Source organism: Phoca vitulina, unplaced genomic scaffold (assembly GCF_004348235.1).
Source record: "Phoca vitulina isolate PV1807 unplaced genomic scaffold, GSC_HSeal_1.0 scaffold13, whole genome shotgun sequence".
NCBI lineage: Eukaryota > Metazoa > Chordata > Mammalia > Carnivora > Phocidae > Phoca > Phoca vitulina.
The window spans coordinates 42,719,419-42,741,486 of NW_022589716.1; the positions used below are offsets into that span (position 1 = coordinate 42,719,419).

At 39.1% G+C, this 22,068-nt stretch overlaps 1 protein-coding gene across 8 annotated transcripts in view; it reads right to left on the reverse strand.

The window, feature by feature from the left end:
- The window catches only part of TMCC1 (transmembrane and coiled-coil domain family 1), a 258,804-nt gene that overhangs the window by 23,773 nt on the left and 212,963 nt on the right, over positions 1–22,068 (reverse strand). Inside the window, exon 1 of one of the 8 annotated variants that reach the window (XM_032411985.1) lies at positions 13,463–14,186. The exons of 6 other annotated variants lie outside the window; for them this stretch is intronic. Coding sequence is in view for 1 of the 2 variants with exons in the window: in XM_032411984.1 (XP_032267875.1) it covers positions 13,747–13,809 (63 nt within the window). In the remaining variant the exon portion in view is untranslated. Of the gene's footprint in view, positions 1–13,462; positions 14,187–22,068 lie in introns of those variants that run through there. One more of the 8 variants, XM_032411984.1, reaches the window with a different exon arrangement.

The window sequence follows — 22,068 nt, forward strand, 5'->3', positions numbered from 1 at the left end:
AGAAAGAGAGAGCAAGCAAGCACAAGTGGGGGAAGGGCAGAGGGAGAGGGAGAAGCAGACTCCCCGCTGAGCAGGGAGCCCCATGCAGGGCTCAACCCCAGGGCCCTGGGATCATGACCTGAGCCGAAGGCAGATGCTTAACCAACTGAGTCACCCAAGTGCCCCAGCTAGTGGGTTTAAAGCATGATTTTATTCACAAACATTCTTCACACATACTTTTGTGAAACAAGGTACATCTGCATTTCAATTTAATTATATGAAAATCATTTTAGTATTCAGACATCACTATAATTCCAATCCATGCTCTCAGATTATGGTCATCCAAAATGCTGGTGAGAATAGGTATTTTACTGGCTAGATATAAAAATCCAATTCTTATCAGTGTCTTTTTACCCCAAGTATGTCAAGGGTAATGGGATTATTCTCTCTCTAATAGGGACACTCAATTGGTAGCTGCAGACAGGTGAAGGTAAGAATGAGAAGGTACTGCTCCAAGTGCCAAGGACGAATGTGGTATACTCTCGGAGTTAATATCCCAGATCACAAGTACTGTGATATACTTGGGCAAGAAAAGTGAATACTCAGGGAGAGAGACAGTAAGAGGTAAGAAATTAATCAGTCAACAACTAAGTTCAGGCCTTTTGGAGCTCAACTTTTGTGAGTTCTATCCAGTAAAAGGTTTTTTATTAGACAAGGGACTCTTAAACACACACAATGACTATCCTTCATATGGGTGAGCAACCATTCAAAGGAGATGAAGAAAAAGACAAGCTGCTCAGATCTGAAAACTGAAACTATCCTATTTCAAAGCCATTAGCCAAAGCTGGGGAGAGGTCAGGTTTCCCTAACTCAGGTGAGAAAACCTAAAGTGTGGCTTGTCATGAACTGGAGTCGGGCTCATGCAAAAAGTCTGTAGAAACTGCTCTCTATTGGACAGTAACAGAAATAAAATAATAAAAGAACCATCTCAGGGCATCAGGGTGGCTCAGCTGGTTAAGCGTCTGCCTTCGGCTCAGGTCATGATCCCAGGGTCCTGGGATTGAGCCTCACATGGGGCTCCCTGCTCAGCAGGGAGTCTGCTTCCTCTCCTTCTGCCCTTGCCCTTGCTCTGCTCTCTCTCAAATAAATAAATAAATAAAATCTTTAAAAAAAAAAAAAAAAAAGAACCATCTCAGGGTAATAAAAATGCCCAGTTTGAGTGTCAAATTACAAATTTACCATCTTGGAGATTAAGATCATATCCCTTTTACTTGGTCCTCATCCCCAAATCTGTAACCAGCAGCAATCTGGTAGAAAGAACTGTATATAGGTTACCCTCATATTTTAAAAATGTGAATTACATTTTTGTGATAATATACCAAATCTGATATATTCGTGAAATACTGATAATTAACTTGTCAGTCTTTTTTTCATCTTGGTTGTATCGCCTCAGTTTCCCATCTGAGCAGGAATTATGGTGATCTCTAACTCCAAAACTATTAGTTTATTAGTGGAAAGTTCATTACTGGAATTAATATATTACTACTGATGTGAATAAAAACATAGTTTTTCCTTTTTAGATGAACAAATGAGAAATAATGTGCACTTAAATAAAATCAAAAGATAATTTAAAACTGAAATGAAGAGCAAAATGACATTATGTTCCACTAATAACAAAAATGTCCAGAATAGTTTAGGGACTAGCACAATAATTATTTTGCATAACTTCCTCCATCTGCCCCATTTTTAGGTGCAAGCTAACAAGCAATGAAAGGGCCAGAGGGAAGCAGCAGAAAGGAGAATGAGCCAGAGTTCCAGATAACCACGTTGCCAAGAGTTGAAAAAGGAGCTTCCAGAAACCCACTTTCTTCAGTGCCTTACAGTCACTCTCTTAAGTTGTACAGGGTTCCCACTGTGTGATTTTCTTTCTGAATGGGATTTCAGATCCCACAACTACAGTATGTAGTGCACCCTGATTGTGTACTTATGTTTAATAGCTCAAAATCTACCACAGGAAAGAAAAGCAAATATAAAATACCACTGATTCAAGACTACAAGCTCATGTATTATCTAGTTTTCTTAAGTTCTTTGCTATTAGTTTGAATATCACCTTACATGCAGTCTATTGTCAAAAGAAGTGCAGATAAAGAAGTCAAGTTTAATTATTACTCAGGGAGGATAAATATTGATCATACTGGTGAAAATATGTCTTTGGTACTAGAATCAAAGTTTTATTATATCTCTAAATTTGAAAAAACACAAAATTTCAATGTATTTTTTTTTTTTTTTTTTTTTTACAAATGATCACAGTTTAGTTCTGATTTTATTTCCCTACACGGTAACTAAAGAAGTAAACCAGACTAGCTTTAATCTGACTTCTGTCCTACCTAGGCTGTTTGGGGCCACACTACATCCTACCAGTATATGACTCCCACTTAAGAGTCATCAATATTCCTGCAAGAGTACATCTGACAGAACCCACTGTTCTCAGCCTCCAAAGAGAACGAATCCACAGCTTCAGCAGGAGGGTAGTTTAACACCTGAAACCATGAATCACTTGATTACTCAGTAACTCTTCCCAATTTTGGTAAGCCCTATCCTTAAAAAGGAAGGAGAGAGAAGAGGCAGAAATTGGGGGGGGGGGGCGGAATAAAAGGGGAGAAGAAGAGGAAGAGAGGTGGGAAGAAAAAGATACACTGAACTACAGAATTACAGGACAGGGGCTGTGAATACCCTCAGGGTACCTTTTGAACTATGAACAAAAGCCCTCAGAGGTTAAGAATACTTAGCCGTGAGTATGCACCAACTGAAAAGTGGTTCTCTTTTTCAAAAGCCTTTGCTGGCATATTAGGCTATCCATATATAACAAAATAAAATTAGATTCCTACCCTCATTCCAGACAGGCAACTAAACTGCAAATATCAAAAGCAAATTTTAAACCCTTTAGAAGGTAGTATTGGAAAATATGGGGGGAAGGATTTTCTTAAACATACATGAAAAGGCACAAATCAGAAACAGAATTATTAAATCTGGCTACATTTAGTGTAGTGAAGCAGGGATTCTGGCATAAAACTGCTTGGGTTCAAGTCTAGCTTTGCTACTTACTACTGGTCACATGACCTTGGTTGGGCAAGTTACTTCTTCATCTATTTCATCAACTGTAAAATGGAGATAATACTCATACCCATTTCAGAAGACTGTTTTGAGCATGAAATATATAAATGAACATAAAAGCACTCAAAAACAGTCCTGGGCACAGAGTAAGCAGTTAGTACTGGCTATTATTTTTGTACCATTCTATGTGATTCTTTTTAAAAATTCAAATATTGAAAGATTCTAGAATATACTTCAAGATCTTTCACATTTCAGGCATAATCATGTCAGATACAGAGTCTGAACCAAAGGAATAATGTAATTCAACACTACAGTAAAAGTTATTAATAGTCACTTTTCTTCCTTCCTTTTTTTTTTTTATAATTAGTCACCTTTCTTGACTGTTGGTCTTGTGGCTAGGCAGCTGACTAGCTAGCTAGCTAATCTTCCAAAGCTCACAACAACCCTAGAGAGTAGATATTGTTATCACTAATTTACAAATGAACTGAGAGGCGCTTCCTAAGGTAGGCGCTGCCTACCTTATCACGTGGCAGTTTGACAAACAGCAGCAGCAATATTACCTACTCAATAGGGCTTCGTGTGACCATAGCCTGAGGGCTTTCATGAGTGATCACACCCCCTAGTATAGCAAGTCCCAGCCACTTATGGCTGGGGATAGAAATAATTTGTATAGAAAAAAGTGAGGACCAAAACCCAGTCAATTAAATATATTTTGACTACTTATTGTAAACTAGGCAATGCGCTACACAGCTAGGGGTATGATCAGAGCCACAATTCATTATCTAGCTGTTGCTATAACAGCAGATATGCTGCTTTGCTTGCACTTTGTCTTTTCCTATTAAGAATTCATTTGCCAGGGGGCGCCTGGCTGGTTCAGTTGGTAGAGCATGCGACTCTTGATCTTGGGGTTGTGGGTTCGAGCCCCACGTTGGCTATAGAGATTTCTTAAAAACAAAACCTTTAAAAAAAAAAAAGAATTCATTTGCGAGGCTAAATTATCTATTAACAGATCTGAATTAATTGATCAGAAAAAAGCCCAAGAGAAAATTTAAACAGCAACACCTCAAAACAATTAATCAGGGGCAGAATAGAGCCCATCTTGGAGAAAGATTTGACAAAGTTTTATAATGGCTTACAATTTTCATCTGCAAATGCATTAAAGATCTGTTTACTTTCTCTGAGTGTATGAAAATGTCAGAACATGGCAGCACCCAGCTTTGAGAACAATCACATATGAAGAAACATGGTGGAAAGAGCAGTGACAGGAGTAGAATAGAAGGACCTGGGTTCAGACCTGCCTTTGCCACCTTACTAGCTAGGTGTCTTTGGGCCACCTTGTTCTTGAGCCTAAGTTTTCTCATCTATACAATGGGGTTATCATTTTCTCATGAGATTATTTGAAAAAAATGTTAAACGTATGTAAAATCAGATTATGACTGCCAAACATGGTGAACGTTCAACAAGTCACCCTTTTCTATTGCTTACTTGGTTCATTACTCAAAATCCAAGTACATTTTGTAACTAGAAAAGATTCAGAAATCCGTGACTTGACATCACTATCTTCAATAAAGGCCAACAGCCCAGTCCTGTCTTAGTGGAATGAAATAATTTTATCTATGCTTTATAGAGTATATCAGCTCTCTTTCAGGAAATCTCTGCACTATTTATTTACACTAAATAATCCACATTATTTCCGAGAAAAATGAAGAAGGCATTTTAAGGTAAAAGAAGGAGGAGGTAGAAAGTGGGGAAGTTTTTGTAATTAATCTGAAAACAAACAGAATCTGGACTATGTTGGTTTTTCTGAAAGTGGATCTTTTCCAAGGCCAATTTCATAGAATGGGTTGTGCAGCAGCCTTTGCAAATTCATACTTAGGCACCTGCAGACCCAGCTCCATTGTTCTTCCAAAATCTTTATCTCACAGATATGGGGCCATGGTTTTGAACCAAAATTGGAGTGTGTGGCTAATTCAAGTGCACTTAGTTGGGGGCAAAAGGATAGAATGTTTGATTTTTGGGAGACCACCCCCCAAATGCATTACAAATTGTAACCCCTAGAGATTCATAATCTTGGTTTTAAGAACTGCACAGAAATCTATATTCTAATCAATGATAAACAGAAAGATGCATCATATAAATTTTTCTTTTTCTGCCAGGCAGGTTGTACTGAGAAGGTACAGCAGAGGAAAAAGTCCTGCCTTAGAAGTTACACAGCTCTGCCTTTGAATGTTGTATCATCATCTCCCTGAGGCTTGCCTTTTCCAACATCCCCAACACCTATTCTTAACGAAAAGAAAAGAAATCTCACAGTCTATTAGCACTTTGTTCAGAAAGTATATATTCATTATGGGAAGACTTTTCACCTATTTCCAGTATCTCACTGTAGAAATGACATGCCCTTCCCCTCTCACAGTAAGCACAACTCTGTTGATCAATTCTCTCATCTATAATTCTGACTGACATTTAGTCTACTATGGAATGAAGAGGAAATCTCAAGTGGGAGTAGTAGAAAATAAAAATGAACTAAGTTCCAATAGCCCATAACCAGCAAGCTTTTTCTCTAAGCATTCCATTTTTACTTTGGAGCTAAAAATCAAGATTCAACGTATAGGCTTAAAAACAAACCTTTTTACTTGTCACAAAGATTTTTTTCTCACTTATAAAATAATCCTTGGGCAGAATGGAGCATTTCCTGTAAGTTCTAGGGGTCACTTTTTCATATTTTACACAGAACTCTGGTTATATGCAACAGCCGTGGGTTCTACAGAGATTTGTCTGGACCACCCCAGAGGGGAATAGTGGAAGCAAGTGAGCAGGGTTCCTGATTACCTCTGTTTTCATCTATTTTATCTGGGTATTCTGGGGAAAGTTTGCTTAGAAAAATAAAATAATGTTTTATTGCTTAATTTTTAAAAGTTTGAAAAATCAATGATATACAAATAATACTCATGATGATAATCCTGACCACTTCTTTTTTTTTTTTAAAGATTTTATTTATCCACTTGCTAGAGAGAGAGAGAGCATGGGCAAGAGAGAGTGAGCGAGAGCACAAGCAGTGGGAGCTTCAGGCAGAGGGAGAAGCAGGCTCCCTGCAGAGCAAGGAGCCCAATGCGGGACTCGATCCCAGGACCCCAAGATCATGACCAAAGGCAGCCGCTTAACCGACTGAGCCATCCAGGTGTCCCAATCCTGGCCACTTCTAAATCTGGCACTATAGTTTGTGTCTCAAGCTTCCTTTTTGTACAAAGAAACACTTAAGGCCCCACATGCTTTTCTACACTCAGCACTTTTCAGGCCCATTTTCCATAAAGAACAAAGTTTTAAAATCATCTCATGGGTGATATCGCACATGCGAAAATGAGTAGAAGACATGCTCACTGAAATGCGAATTCTGGTGGAGTTTGCTCACTAGTTTTGTGGCTAAGATCCTACCACATGCCTCAGCAAAATGACAAAAAACTCTATCATGGATTCCTTGGGAATAATGGAAACCTTAAATTTAAATCCACATATACTAAGGGTCACACCTGTAATTTGGTTCTTGTGACATGGCATGCTGTTTCACACCTCCAGGCTTCTGTCCATATAGTCCAGGGCATGTTCTTTTCTTTTCTGGCTAACTTCTACTCATCCTTCAAGACCCAGCTCAGGTGTAACCTCCTCCAGGATATCTTTCCTGACAATCTCCCTCTCCCAGCTGGATTAATGGCTTTCTTCATATTCCCATATACCTAAACATACACCTCTCTCAATGTTCTTATCACATTATGTTGAAATGATTGTTTGGGTGTCTTGCCTCTACTGACCTAAGTTCCTGAGGACAGGGATCAAGTCACATTCATCTTTGTATTCCAAGAAGCTAGCACAATGCTTTGTGCAAAGATACCCAGTAAATGTTTAATATAAATGCTCACTAGCATCTCCTTAACATGATCCTTCTAGATCTCATATGTCATACAAGTGACTAAGCCTATGTTACTACAAATGGAATAAACGCCAGAATTTTTGTAAGAAATATAGCTTCCAATAGATGATACTCATCCCTCCAAGGCTGCTGAGGAAAAACCAACTGTGTTGAATATCAGTTTAGATTATTAACATCCCATCCGGTCCACCCTGCTCCAACCCAACTGCAAAATATCCATTATAGGATCTAGGACTGCTACTCAGAATTGCTTTGTCACCACAGGAGGGCTGGTTTCCTGGCTTACATGAAAGACATCATTGAGGATTAGCACTGCCAGGCCTGATGTTTGGACTTAACGGATTCATGTGAGCCTGGTCAGATGATTTATTGTCATTTTAACAAACCTTTGCAGAATGTCTCCTATGTACAGAGCCTATGTTAGGCACTGGAAGGACAAAAGAAAAAAAAAAAAGCAAGCACTTAAGGAAAGCCTGCAATCATAGTAGTGATGGTATAAGTTGACAATAACATGCTGCTTTGTTACGGTTATTATGGTTAAGTGTTACTTTTATAAGTACAGTTTCTTTGAGCTAGAAGGAACCTAAGAGATCATCCAGTTAAGAAAATTTGTTTTATAGATAAGTAACAGATTGTGAAAGAAAGATCTCTCCCTGATATCTAAAAGAAAAAGTAAGTAACATACAATGAAAATAAGGAAAGGTGCATTGTTCAACTTAACCAGGGGGTTTCAAATATCAGTTCACGTATGCCACTGGAAATATCCAACCACACTTCATGCCTGAATGTTAAAAATGTCACACGAGGATATACTGATTGACGTTTGGAATAGATGATCCAAGTTTCCTTCTGAGATTATAACTTGTTAAAAAGAAATAGTGACTTGGGCTATGGATTATTCAAAATCATTCTCACACGACTTCAGAATGAAGAATGATTAGTCTGAAGCACAAAACTGGCTAATGCTAAATTTAGTATCTATTTTCTGAGCATGCTCCAACCAGCAAAAGAAGGTGACACACAAATGTTTTCACTGCTGAGGATTTAAAAATACATATAAAATCCATGTGTGGATTAGCCAATTTGTAAAATTTGCCACCAACTGAGTTCCCCTTTACAAGGTAATTCACTACAAATACTTTTATGACACAAGTTTCCTTAAAACAAAAGATTTCTGAGCCTCAGCTTAATCCTATTTATTTCACTCAATTTTGATAAATTGCTAAAGCAATGAAAGAATTTGGAAAGTTCCACAGGGTCTGTGATAACCTGGTTATCCCTGAACTTTGTAGGCTTATTCAGTAGCTTGAAGAATAGAGGCCCTAGGGAGGGCCTGTCCAAACTATACATCCCCAATCCCATTTCAGGGCCTAAGTACTCTTCTTTCTCTTAAAATGGTCTTAAATACCATTTCTTTGTTGACAACTTCCAAATGTATGCCTCTAGCCCACACTTTGCTTACCTCTAGATCATATACTCAACTACCTACCTAATATCTCCTCTTGGATGTCTAACAGTCATTTCGAATTTACTATGTACAAAACTTAGTTCCTGATATCCCCCAAACCTGCTCTTCCTGCAGTCTTCCCCATCTCAGCTAATGGCTATACTTCATTGATCCACATGCTTAGATCCAAAGCCTTGGAGTCAACTTTAACTCCTTTTTTTCTCACATACTCTATCCAGTTAACAACAACATTAATAATCCTAGCTGCTAATTCATATAGTGAAGTACTTACTATGTGCCAGGCAATGTTCTAAATCTTTTGTATGTTTAGTAAATTGTGTAATCCTTTTTTATTTTTTTAAGATTTTATTTGACAGAGAGAGAGCAGGAGAGCACAAGCAGTGGGAGCGGCAGAGGAAGAGAGAGAAGGAGAAGCAGGACGCCTGCCGAGCAGGGAGCACAATGCAGGGCTCGATCCCAGTACCCTAGGATCATGACCTGAGCCGAAGGCAGTTGCTTAACCAACTGAGCCACCCAGGCGCCCCTAAATTGTGTAATTCTTATAATGACACACAAGATGGGTACTACGACTATATTTTATAGCTAAGAAAACCAAAGCATAAAGAATTTAAGTTGCTTAAGACCATGAAGTAAAGAAGTGGCCAAGCCAATGTTTGAACCCAGTCTGGTTATAGAGTCTATGTTGTTACCCTCTATGTATACTACATTGCTCCAGCAAATGTCTTGGGCTCTAGTTGCTAAAGAGATGCAGAATCTGACCACATCTCACTGAATCTCCACTACTGCCACTCTAGTATAAGCCGCTATCAACTCTTGCCTGGACTATTCCAATAGGCTCATAACTATCACTGGAATAATATTTTTATCATCAATTATTTGTACAGCAGCTAGAGTGATCCTTTAAAAATCTATCAGGTCACAACAGTCTTTTACACCTAAAACTTGCCAGGGGCTCTCTACCTGAGTCAGAGTAAAAGCCGAAGTCTTTACAATGGCCTGAATAACCATGATCTAGCACCTGTCAGATCCATTACCTCCTGGCATCCATTACTTCCTTGACTGTATCTCCTACTATTCATTCCTTTACTCCACTGCCATCAGCTACAAAGGCCTCCTTGCTGTTCCTGGAATGTACCAGGCATGTGCCCGTTTCAAGCCTTTTCCACTTAGTGTTCCTCCTGCTTGTAATGCTTTTCCTCAGATACCCACATGGCTTACTCCATCATGACCGCTTTGCTCCAACTTAAGTAGCATCTCTTAGTTGTCCCTGACATCCTGTATGGATGCCAGTCCTTCCTGTCTCGACCGTTTTTTTCACAGGTGATGAGGAATAGCAAGATTTCAGCTTTTCTGATAAATTACAAATAAAGCCAAAGTATCTAATGAAAATGACTAGTTCAGGTATTTTGCATATGAAAGGAAGAACATTTCTCTGATGTATCTAGGTATCTGCAGGGTAAAAATGTAGGGACAGCCTAGAGAAAATTAAGAGTATACAGATGGAGGAAGGATATGGTGCTACGATATTAAAGAAGCAGACTGTACAAAAGATTGAGGTTTCTACTATTTAATTCATTTTGTAATTATCCTTTGTTTTCCTTATATAAAGCCCTGAAAAAAGGTGAATCCCTGCTCTCAAGAAACACATGATCTAGTTGGTGAGACGTGAAATTGTTCAACTGAAATACAGGTCCTATTAAGTAAACGATACAGTATATATGAAGGTAATATATGAAGGAAGTACTTGAACACAGAAAGGAGCCACATATTCAGAGGAAGGGAAAGGGAACAGAGGAGGCTTCTTTGAGGAGTTAAAAAAAAAAAAAGAAAAGAAAAGAAATGAGCCTTGAAGAAAGTTTTTGATAAAAAGAGAAGTGGTAAGGAAAGGCATTTCAGGATGACAACCCAGTATGAACAAAAGCCCGTAAGAAGGAAATGTAATAGCTTTTTAAAGATAACTGAATGGGGTAGGCTGGGTGGCTCAGTCGGTTAAGCATCTGCCTTTGGCTCAGGTCATGATCCCAGGGTCCTGGGATGGAGCCCCCAGTCAGGCTTTCTGCTCAGTGGGGAGCCTGCTTCTCCCTCTCCCTGGTGCTCCCCTGCTTGTGTGCTCTCTCTCATTCTTTCTCTCAAATAATAAAACCTTAAAAAATAGGTAAATGAATGGTTCATGAAGCTATAAAAATAGGGCTCTGGTGGGAGATGAGCTCCCAAAGTAGGTCTAAACCACTGTTTCGCACTTTATTCTAAGAATATTTCTGAAGGCTCCTCAATGGTAATAGTTGTATAATCTCCTTTAGAATCTAGACTTATAGATCCAAAAGCTACTTGACTATATCAAAATCTACATATCCAAAACCAAACACCATGATCCTCTTGTAAACCTGGTTTTCTTACAGTGTTCTCTATCTCAGGAAAAACATCACTATTCATCAGGTACTAAACAAGTCAAAGCCAAAACCAAACCAAACCAAAGCCCAGGAATAATTCTTGACATCTTCTGCCTTTTACCCCTATTCAATACCAAGTCCTATCTATTTTACTTTCCAAATTTCCATCAAATTATGATACTCTCCCATCTATCTCTACTGCCACCACCTTAGGACAAACTCTTGTCTTCTCTCTCCTGGAACACTGACTGGTCTACCTGCATTCAATTAGGCTTTCAGTTAAGCTGGAGAATTTTTTTTTTTTTTTTAAGAAGTCCTGGGGCGCCTGGCTGGCTCAGTCAGTAGAGCATGTGACTCTTGATTTTAGGGTTGTGAGTTTAAGCCCCATGCTGGCATAGAGTTTACTTAAAAAAAAAGAAAAAAAAGGAAAAAAGAAGTCTTTTTTTTTTTTTTTTTAAAGATTTTATCCATTTATTTGACAGAGAGAGTACAAGCAGGGGGAGTGGCAGGGAGAGGGAGAAGCAGGCTCCGGCATTAGCAGAGAGACCGACGTGGGGCCCGATCCCAGGACCCTGGGATCATGACCTGAGCCAAAGGCAGATGCTTAACCGACTGAGCCACCCAGGCATACCGGAAAAAAGAAGTCCTAAACCACCCAATGCTTAAATTCTTTTAGTAGCTTTCCACAATTACAATAAAGAACAAGTATCTGAATATGGTCTATCAAGTCAGTCCTATGTGATTAGGCCCTGGATCTATTTCTCTAGCTTCATCTTACAGCATGCTTCCCATAGTCTACTCAAACTCGCCTTTTTCAACCCCTGCTGCTCATCCTTTCTTCTCACAACGGGGCCTTTGTACATATAATACTGCCTACTTACCCCTTCTTCAACTTTCAGCCAGACACTTTGCTAGGTGTTTGGTATATACTGATGAACAAAACAAGGTATCTCTGCTTTCATGAGGCTTAATGGCTGAGTGGAAAACTGGTAGAGATGGAAGAACCAGTAATCAAATAACATAAATTGTGAGAAGTACTACAAAGGTGAAAGAGAAAAGGAATAAGGTAAGGGGGGAAAAGCTACTTTAGATTGGAAGGTCAGAAGAATTCTTTGAACAAGGGCATTTGAACTGAGGTCTCAAAGATAGAAAAGGAAGTTACTCTAACCAGGCTATAAATGAGGAAAAGTATTATTACTGTGAGTTTCGTGTGCCAAGAAAGTATAGAATTTGGCATTTCATCAAAATTGAGATGAAAATACAGAGTTAAAGCAATTCCAAAAAAGAAAAAAAGAAAAAGGATTTGTCCATTCACTTCTTAGAATTCACCTGGTAAATAATTGAGACTATATTACCAAAAAGGCTTAAGGAAGGAGAAGGATGCTGAGGTAAGAAAAGATCAGTACACAGGAAGGGGCCCACCTGCCCAGTAACCTAATAGAGTATATGGATAACTGTATTTACAAGGCTTATATAACCAATGAGTCAGCAAAAAGTCAGATGTCAATGGGTCTCTTCTGTGCCCACTCTAAGCAGCTAGGAAACTTGGCTCTCTACTGGTTGAGAAGAGGGGCCCAAGAACAAGATCTCAGGTTAGACTACAAAAACAATCAACATATCTTCCAGCAATACTTGCTGAAGTTAGGATGAGGAAAAGTAAACCTTCAGGCTTGGAAAAACCTAAGATACAGGATCCAACTTAAAGTAGATTAGAGCAAAGTGATCCCGGTAGGATTTCATAGATCTAATGCAACCCATTTCTTTAACTTGTCATAAAATGCTTGTTACAGATTCCAAAATCAAGACCCCCAAATCTGCTGAAAACCTTGATTTTAAAGAGAAAATGTCTTTATTTTCTTGAGGTCCATAAACATTTCAGGGTTACTTTCTACAACTATCTTTTCTCTAATAAAGGCTAATGTGTATTATGGTAACAGAAAAAGTTTTCAAAATAACAGAATTGGGTCTGGCAAAGAAAAACACACAAAATAGAACATAAAGGGATTAAATCACAGTACAGGCAAAGAGATACAGCACTAACAACCACTTGATATTGAACAGCAATGATAATGAACCCAAGACAAACACCCACCAACGCATGGCTATGAAAATAGCAGACTCTTCATCTTGCCTTCCTCCACCTCCATACTTATGTTCTCAGCCTATTACTGTTCCAGTGGCAACAACTCAATAAGAGCAGGGGAGCTTTTATTTTATTCTTTTCCACCTTAGGCCATAGGGAAAGCTGGGGGAAAAAGCACGGGGGAGTGGGGGGATTATAACTGTTCAAAGAAAAGAAAGGATATCTGTTAGTCAGCATTCTTTGCTCTGGAAATTCCTGGTTTCTGCCTGTTCATGGACATCTGAGAGAACTTGGTGATTATCTCTGAAGGTCACAACTGATCAAAAATAATGTTTTCCTTTTTTCCTTGGGTCATCCCTCTCCATCAAATGTGATTCTGCAAAATGTTTTAGTTATTGTTAAGAGGCAATTCTATATAGCTGATACAGAAAAGTAAAAATAACAGTTAAAAAAATCCAAGAATCCCCCTGCCCCAAAAAACACAATCAATACATTTATCTTACCAAAACCCCCTGTCAGGCAGTCTGATGATTTTGCTTGCCACAAAGCTCATCCTTCATTTGTATATTGCCAGAGCAAGCTTGGATAGTGAAAACAAATCACAACCTCTCTTGATTATGTGCTCTTTCCATCTGTCCCAGCTTCCAAACTGCATAGTCTGTCACGGCTGCACATACTTGGTTTCCGAGAATAACGCTGTAAATGAGGACAGCTACCACTGGGAATGCATTCCCCCACCAAAGAGCCAGCCGAAATGAAGCTTCTAGTGGATCCCTGGCCTTCTCACCTTCACAGCCTCAGAGAAGTGCCTTTCACAGAACAGGCAGGTACAGCCGCACCACATCAACATCCCCGCATAGCCAATCCTCCGCAGTGCCCACTTCAGCCTATGTACAGTTCCGGTTCTGTCTCGTACATCAACTCTTAGAGCTTTCTACATCTGGGAGCCTGGGAGGATTCTGTGCTGAATAAACAGAAAGCTTCTGCCAAACAAGCATCGTGTGTGTGTGTGTGTGTGTGTGTGTGTGTGTGTGTGTGGTTTGCAAGAGCTGCTAATGCAAATGAATAGTTTTACTCTGAGAATGGAGATCACAGACAGTATCTGCCTCTCTTCTGGAGCTGTGAGCATCTTTTACAAAAAACAAAAGCATCAAACTGGGTGAATTTAAAGGTACAGGACATTAATTCACCATTCACATCTGTCTTTTAGTTTAAACCAGATAAGGGTTACAGAATAGCTTAAAGAAGGTTAAAAACAGGGGTGCCTGGGTGGCTCAGATGGTTAAGCGTCTGCCTTCGGCTCAGGTCATGATCCCGGGGTCCTGGGATCGAGCCCCGCATCGGGCTCCTCGCTCAGCGGGGAGCCTGCTTCTACCTCTCCCTCTGCCTCTCTCCCTGCTCATGTTCTCTCTCTCTCTCTCTGTATCTCTGTGTCTCAAATGAATAAATTAAAAAAAAAAAAGGTTAAAAACATTCTGAATAAATGTTTAGGTAGCCTGGTTCAATAAATACAAAGAAAAAACAATCTACCCATTTTTTAAAAAATATTTTATTTATTTATTTGACACAGAGAGAGAGAGAGACAGTGAGAGAGCAAACACAAGCAGGAGGAGCGCGAGAGGGAGAAGCAGGCTTCCCGCTGAGCAGGGAGCCCGATGCGGGGCTCGATCCCAGGACCCTGGGATCATGACCTGAGCTGAAGGCAGACAGACGCTTAACAACTGAGCCACCCAGGCGCCCCCTACCCATGTTTAGATAAAGGACTAAAACATTGCTGGAACAATTTCTACGTTTTCCTAATGTTTCTTCTCTTATTTTTCATTTTAGGTTCACAAAATAATTTAAATGAAAACTGAGCAAGAAAAAACTGAGCATGAGATGCTAAAGTCTTAATCATTATGGATGAAGGGGAAAAAACACTTCTGAAGGAAAAGCACTGGAGTTGTCTGAAGTCTACACAATAGATTAAAACACCACAGTCTTAAACCCAGGCTCAGCTCCTGCATCATATACTATTTATTAAATACCGATGATACTGCATGAAAGAATTGAGTATCTTAAAGAGATTGTTCCTGCACTGAAAAAGTCACTTTGGGATTTAGACAAACTATCAAATCTGAGCTTTATTCCTTCATTTGTAAAAGCAGTTCTATGTAATGTGCACAGGAAGAATTTCAGGGATTGTAAAATATAGTGTAGTATGTACAATGTATAATATGTAGAAACATTTCTCTGAGGTTAATACACAGAAAGGATAATCAGACAAGAAGACAATTTGATAGAGTTCAGTGCCTAAATCTGTGATAATTTCTGTACTTCTACTTAAGTATGGGGCTGGAAGCTCAGACCAGCGCAGTACTAAGAGGTCAAAGAAGCATTCACCAGCTTCATGTAGCTTCTTTCATTCAAATCAGATGAAGCCCTCTGAATGAAATCCGAACCACCTTAAATGAATTTGAAGAAAATTCGGGGTTGAAACCACGGCTCCAGAAATTTCTATCTCTAGAGACACAGAATTCTGACCTTGACTCTCCAGAACAAATTAATAAAGAATTTAATGACTAATATAAATCCTGTCTTTGCTTAAAAATGAGGTTGCAAGGTTTCAACAGAGTAAATATTTGTTTCTCCAAAAACAACAGAAAAACCAATCCTACAGAGCTAGCATCAACACCAGTGAATGTTTGCTTAATTCTCTTTATTACCATTTTTAATATATCTTCTTTTAAGACAATCATGTTCATTACAGAAAAACACACCAGTGGGCATAAAAGAAAGCAAAAATTATTTGTAATATCACCACTCAGAGAAAACCAAACCAAACACTGACATAAAGCTCTTCTAGCCTCATTTCCTACCACTGGGATTTTTTTTTTTTTTAGATTTTATTTATTTATTTATTTATTTATTTATTTGAGAGAGAGCGTATGAGCGCACACGCATGAGCGGGGGCTGGTAGGTGAGAAGCAGAGGGAGAGGGATAAGTAGACTCCACGCTGAGCACAGAGCTCAACACTGGGCTCAATCCCACAACCGAGACATGACCTGAGAGGAAATCAAGAGTTAGACGCTCATCAGCATGGAGCCCAATGCAGGGCTCGATCCCACGACCCTGAGAGATCATGACCTGAGCTGAAATCAAGGGTCGTACGTTCAACCGACTGAACCACCTAGGTGCCCCTAACATGCTTGTGTTCGACAGATAGTTCTTATTATTCACTCCCCCCACCCAGTTTTCTCCCTGAAATACAAGTTATAATTGCTTTAGGTGGTTGGAACTATACTAGGACCAATAGTGATAGAGAAATACTAGTCCTTTTGTTTTTCAAGGAAAAAACATTTTTGTTCCAAAGTAAAGTGGTAGTCTGTTCCAGAATTTGAAAAAAGGACAAATCTTAGAAAGTGAATTTGATTTGCCTTGGTTTGTACTACTGGGATCCGAAAAGAGACCATGAAATATGTTCAAATTTTGGCAAAATGTGATCAGTTTTGATGAGCTTGCTTCCTTGGCTTACAGATTAGTGCCTTCATCTTACAACATGGAGATTATTTTTTATCTTTTGTGTAATTTTACTTGATAGCATAACTTTATAGCTTTATGTTTGATTTATTATGTTCTTAATGAATAAAAAACAAAACAAACCAAAAAGAAAAAAAAGTTCTTTACTGATGAAAGAGCTAAGATTCTTTACAACTGCGTCCCCTTATTGTTTATTATAATGTTTTATTGTCATTTTGACCAAATAACCAAGTATCATTTCTCACCATGATCCTGTCTTAATCAAGGATTCAAATCTCCTTGCTGACTCTTGATTTTCCTTTCCCAAAACTGGATCCAAAATACAGAAAAATAAAACTTTTTTTTTTTTTTTTTTAAAGATTTTATTTATTTATTTGACAGAGAGAGAGACAGCGAGAGGGAACACAAGCAGGGGGAGTAGAGGAGGGAGAAGCAGGCTTCCCGCAGAGCAGGGAGCCCGACGCGGGGCTCGATCCCAGGACCCCGGGATCATGACCTGAGCCGAAGGCAGACGCTTAACGACTGAGCCACCCAGGCGCCCCAGAAAAATAAAACTTTTAGAATAACTTTTATACTGGCTGCCTCAGTGGCTCAGTCAGTTAAGCATCTGCCTTTGGCTCAGGTCATGATCCCGGGGTCCTGGGATTGAGTTCCACATCAGGCTCCCTGCTCAGTGGGGAATCTGCTTCTCCCTCTGTCCCTCCCCCCGCTTGTGCTCTCTCTCTCTCTTGCTCTCAAATAAATAAATAAAATCTTAGAAAAAAAAACTTTTATATCTAAAACTATCTTTTAGAGTCTCCTGGAAAGGACTGTACAAGGTACTCTATAAACTACTGCTACTCCAAAGAACAAGGCTCTTAGGAACATGCTTCCCAGCTGGTATTACTTAAGACCGCTTTCAGACTATACCCCTACACTGGATCAGGATGTCTAGGATGCTTTTTAGTCCAGAAGCAGATGTTTCATGAAAATAGATTGTTGACCCAAGTTCTATCTGAACAAGAACTACACAGCACTGAATGAAATGACAAAGGGAAATTTTTTATTGTAGTTATTTGTGTAGAATATTGTTGATGTTACCTTTATGTTCTATTTTTTGTGGCTATATGAGGAAGTCCTTTCACTTTTTCCTTAAACTATTTCCAAGCCACATTTTAATAGAATCTGTTTTTGTGATCTGAAATAAAATATTAAGTGGTATCTGATTTTCACTGAATCCTCAGCATTCAGGAACTTACTTAGTTTTCCTTAACTTTTTATGGCAATACAGTTATTTTGCATAGGCTCGATAACATTCCCATGTCCTTTTTATCAGGCTATAATTGGATTTTGTAACCATATGTTCCTGTAATGTTATATCTGAGAATGATTTCATTTAATCAGATATGAAAAACCACATTAAGGAATAACAGTTGACTTCATATATGGCGCCAATGCTTCCAAAAAAGCCCCCCTAGGAAAACTGACCTGATACTTGGTTACAGGGTCCCCTGACATACAGGTGGTGAGGAAGGTCACTTACTTCCACACTGCAAGCCTTAGAGCAAATGTTGGGATATTTGATATTAATTCACCTAAATTTATCAGCAAAGCAGGTGAAATCTAGTGAGAAAGTTTCTTAGGCATGGTTTCCTAAGCTTGGGATACTAAATAAAAAAGGTGTTTAAAAGTCCAATCTGAGATTCTTTTTGAAAATGTCTATACATAATTTTGTGGCTCAAAACTAACAACTCTGGATTTGCAAAGAAAATTCAAGGATGTCTGTATGATTTTAGCACTCTTACTGTACCTAAGTAAATAGGTCACAGGTAATGAGACCATTTTGTGATCAAGAATAGTCTTTGAAAATTATGAGAGATCATAAGAGGGATGAGAAACCGTCAGCAAAAATTGTGAAAGACTAAAATGATAAAAGATTTCGAGTGTCCTTTCAAGGGAATGCCCACTGTTGTCTACTGGATCCTTTGGGGTTTTATGTGATTGTAAAAAAAGTCTTCACCTTTGACTCGGCTAGGTTATTCTGCAACTCTGTAGAAATGGAAATTACCCTGTGGATGGTGTTGGTGATACAATGCAAATGAATTCTGTCTGGTAGAGAATATATCATTTCCTGATTTCCTTAAGTCCAATTCTCATTTGGACCAATTTTAACACCCTACCCGTTCCTAATAATTGGTTAATTAGTGAGGTAAAAAAATCTGTGACACGTGTTCATTCTGTATCAGGGTCATAATTTTACCTTTAAAAATAACCTTTAACAGGGCGCCTGGGTGGCCCAGTCGTTAAGTGTCTGCCTTTGGCTGAGGTCATGATCCCAGAGTCCTGGGATCGAGCCCCACATCGGGCTCCCTGCTCAGTGGGGAGTCTGCTTTTCCCTCTCCCGCACCCCGTGCTTGTGTTCCCTCTCTCATTGTGTCTCTCTGTCAAATAAATAAATAAAATCTTAAAAAATAATAATAACCTTTAACATTTGGATCCTTTTATTTCTCAAAGCATCTAATTAAAAAGCAACTGTTTAGCTGGAGTTAGCAAGCTACAGCCTTCTGCCTATTTTTATAAGGCTCTTACAAAAGAGCTAAGAACTATTCTTACATTTTTAAAGAGTAAAGAACAACAACAACAAAAAACATGTAACAGAGAGCAAATGTGGCCCTCAAATACTGAAATATTAATTATACAGCCCTTTACAATAAAAAATTTGCCAATCTTCGCTTTAGATCAAAATTAGAGCATGTCAATTGGCATAGACATTTTAATGTGAGTGACCGACTAGACAATATAGAAGAGACTGAGGATTAAGTCAGCATTTTAGGAGCAAAGTTACATTAGGACCCAGAATGAGAAAATAGGCTCCTTAACTAAAATACTACCCAGAGATGTATGAAGAAACTGTTTAAATAACATTTTTTCATTATTTTTCAGACTTCTCAATACTAATTAAAGTTTGCTTGAATACGCCCTTGAACAGAAACAAAACCGAATACAAGTTTCATTAGAATGCAATTAATGCAATAAATTTTCATACTGCTGAATAAATACAATATAATCTGGACATTAACAGATAAAAAAACAACATGCTAAATTCAGAATTTACTGACAAGAAAATATTTTTCCCTCAATAATACAAACCTAAGACAGAATTTTTATTGTGTTCAACACTGTTGAGTACTGGGGGTGGGGGGATGTTGAAAATTTCATAGGGAAATAGTACTCGGGGGGGGGGGGAATGCTGAAAATTTCATAGGGAAATAGATTTTATCCTTCCAAAATTCCTGGGGAAAAGATGTCTCTAAAAACCTCTCTACTGTGTAACATTTCAAACATACATAAAAGAGAGGAAAATGAATGTTGTGCACTCTTCATCCAGCTTCAATTATTTGGAAGCAAATCCCAGACAAAAGATGTTCTTTATAAAAACCAAGGCTGGGGCGCCTGGGTGGCTGAGTCGTTAAGCGTCTGCCTTCTGCTCAGGTCATGATCCCAGGGTCCTGGGATCGAGCCCCACATCGAGCCCCACATCGGGCTCCCTGTGCGGCGGGAAGCCTGCTTCTCCTTCTCCCACTATCCCTGCTTGTATTCCCTCTCTCACTGTCTCTCTCTGTGTCAAATAAAAATAAATAAAAATCTTAAAAAAAAAAAAAAACCCAAGGCTAATTCCAGAGACTTTCTTATATTATTAAAGCCTATCTCAGCTGTCAGAACTCATGAATATACTACTTTATTTTTTCGATAAAATGCCTAATGTTCTCCTTCTCTTTTACACTTCACTATATTTTATTCTTGAAGGATCTACTGGAGTATAATGTCCAAAGACCACGAACCTTGTTCTGTTCCTAGATTGACCTTCTTGATGTTGATGCCTAATGACTGGTTAAGTTTTTCCCAAAGTGGCAAAAGATGGGAAAAGTAAACTTGAGTCAAAGAAGAATGATAAATCTAATAAATCAATTACTATCTGTAGTCATAGATGGCAGAGAATAGATTTGCAAGCAAGACTGTGAAGTTAAGGGGCGCCTGGGTGGCTCAGTTGGTTGGACTTCTGCCTTCGATTCAGGTCGTGATCCCAGAACCCTGGGATCGAGCCCTGCGCTGGGCTCCCTGCTGAGCAGGGAGCCTGCTTCTCTTTCTCCCGCTCCCCCTGTTTGTGCTCTCTCTCTCTAATAAATAAATAAAATCTAAAAAAAAAAAGACTGTGAAGTTAAGATGTGTCACATCAGTTGGCTGTGCATTTCTCAAGGAGTCTCTTCTGCCTTCTTCCACCAGGCAACTTGTTTCGCTAGCATTAACCTCCCAATGGGACTCAATAAGAGGTAGGTTTTCTTTAACTCCAGCAGCTCTCCTTGTATAAAAGCAAACCCCCATATCCAGCCGGTGGCTGGAGGAGCAACAAATGACAAAGCAAGGAACTGGTAAGGGGTTTAAAATCTCTTGAGATTAGTATGGTCATATGAACTTTTAAATAAGGCAAATACTTTCTTTTACTGTTTAGAATGAATTAGTTCAGAAAGGAAAGCAAGAGAGGCTTTTTTTTTTTTTAAGATTTTATTTATTTATTTGACAGAGAGACACAGCAAGAGAGGGAACACAAGCATGGGGAGTGGGAGAGGGAGAAGCAGGCCTCCCGCGGAGCAGGGGAGCCCGATGTGGGCCTCGATCCCAGGACCCTGGGATCATGACCTGAGCCGAAGGCAGACGCTTAACGACTGAGTCACCCAGGTACCCCGAGGCTTTTGTTTAATGTCAAAGCCAATATCAGAATTATGAGGTTTTAGGAAGAAGAATATAAGCACTGACCTTGTTTAGAAACTAACTAAATTACCTGTCTAGTTACCCGAGACACTTAACACTTAACACTTAAAAAGTACAAGAAGCAGTGAAGGTTGCTTATTTAGTCTCTGCCTACCTCAAAGGAATCCTGTACCACAATGTCATCTACCACCTAAGGGGCTCAAAGGTGCTGTGGGGAGCTGTTTCACAACTGCAAAGTATCATAAAGCAAAGTATCATAAAGGAATACAATCTCCTTACTCAAGAAAGGGCCAGGTAACCCCTAAGTATTGCCTGTAAAGCAACTGCAGAATCATATAAAAATTTATTTCATAAAATGAAATGGTGTAATAAAATAATTGTTTTTATGTTTTATGTTTTTATGTCATGAGACATATAGTATAGAATAGTGGTCTCCAACCTGAAGTCCACAAAAGGGTCCAATGGAAAGTGTACAGTCACCCATAATAAAGTTGTATAGGCAGATTAAAGTGAGAAATATTTCATTTTGTCTGGGATTATGACTACTCCAGGTAATACCACTGTACCAGTGTCATTCAGAAATGATGACTGGGGAAAAAAAAAAAAGAAATGACTGGCTCTTAGCCCTTGATTACTTTTCTTTTTTTTTTTTTAAAGATTTTTTTTTTTTTTAATTTATTTGACAGAGAGAGAGAGAGAGACAGCGAGAGAGGGAACACAAGCAGGGGGAGTGGGAGAGGGAGAAGCAGGCTTCCTGCAGAGCAGGGAGCCTGATGCGGGGCTCGATCCCAGGACCCTGGGATCATGACCTGGGCCGAAGGCAGATGCTTAACGACGGAG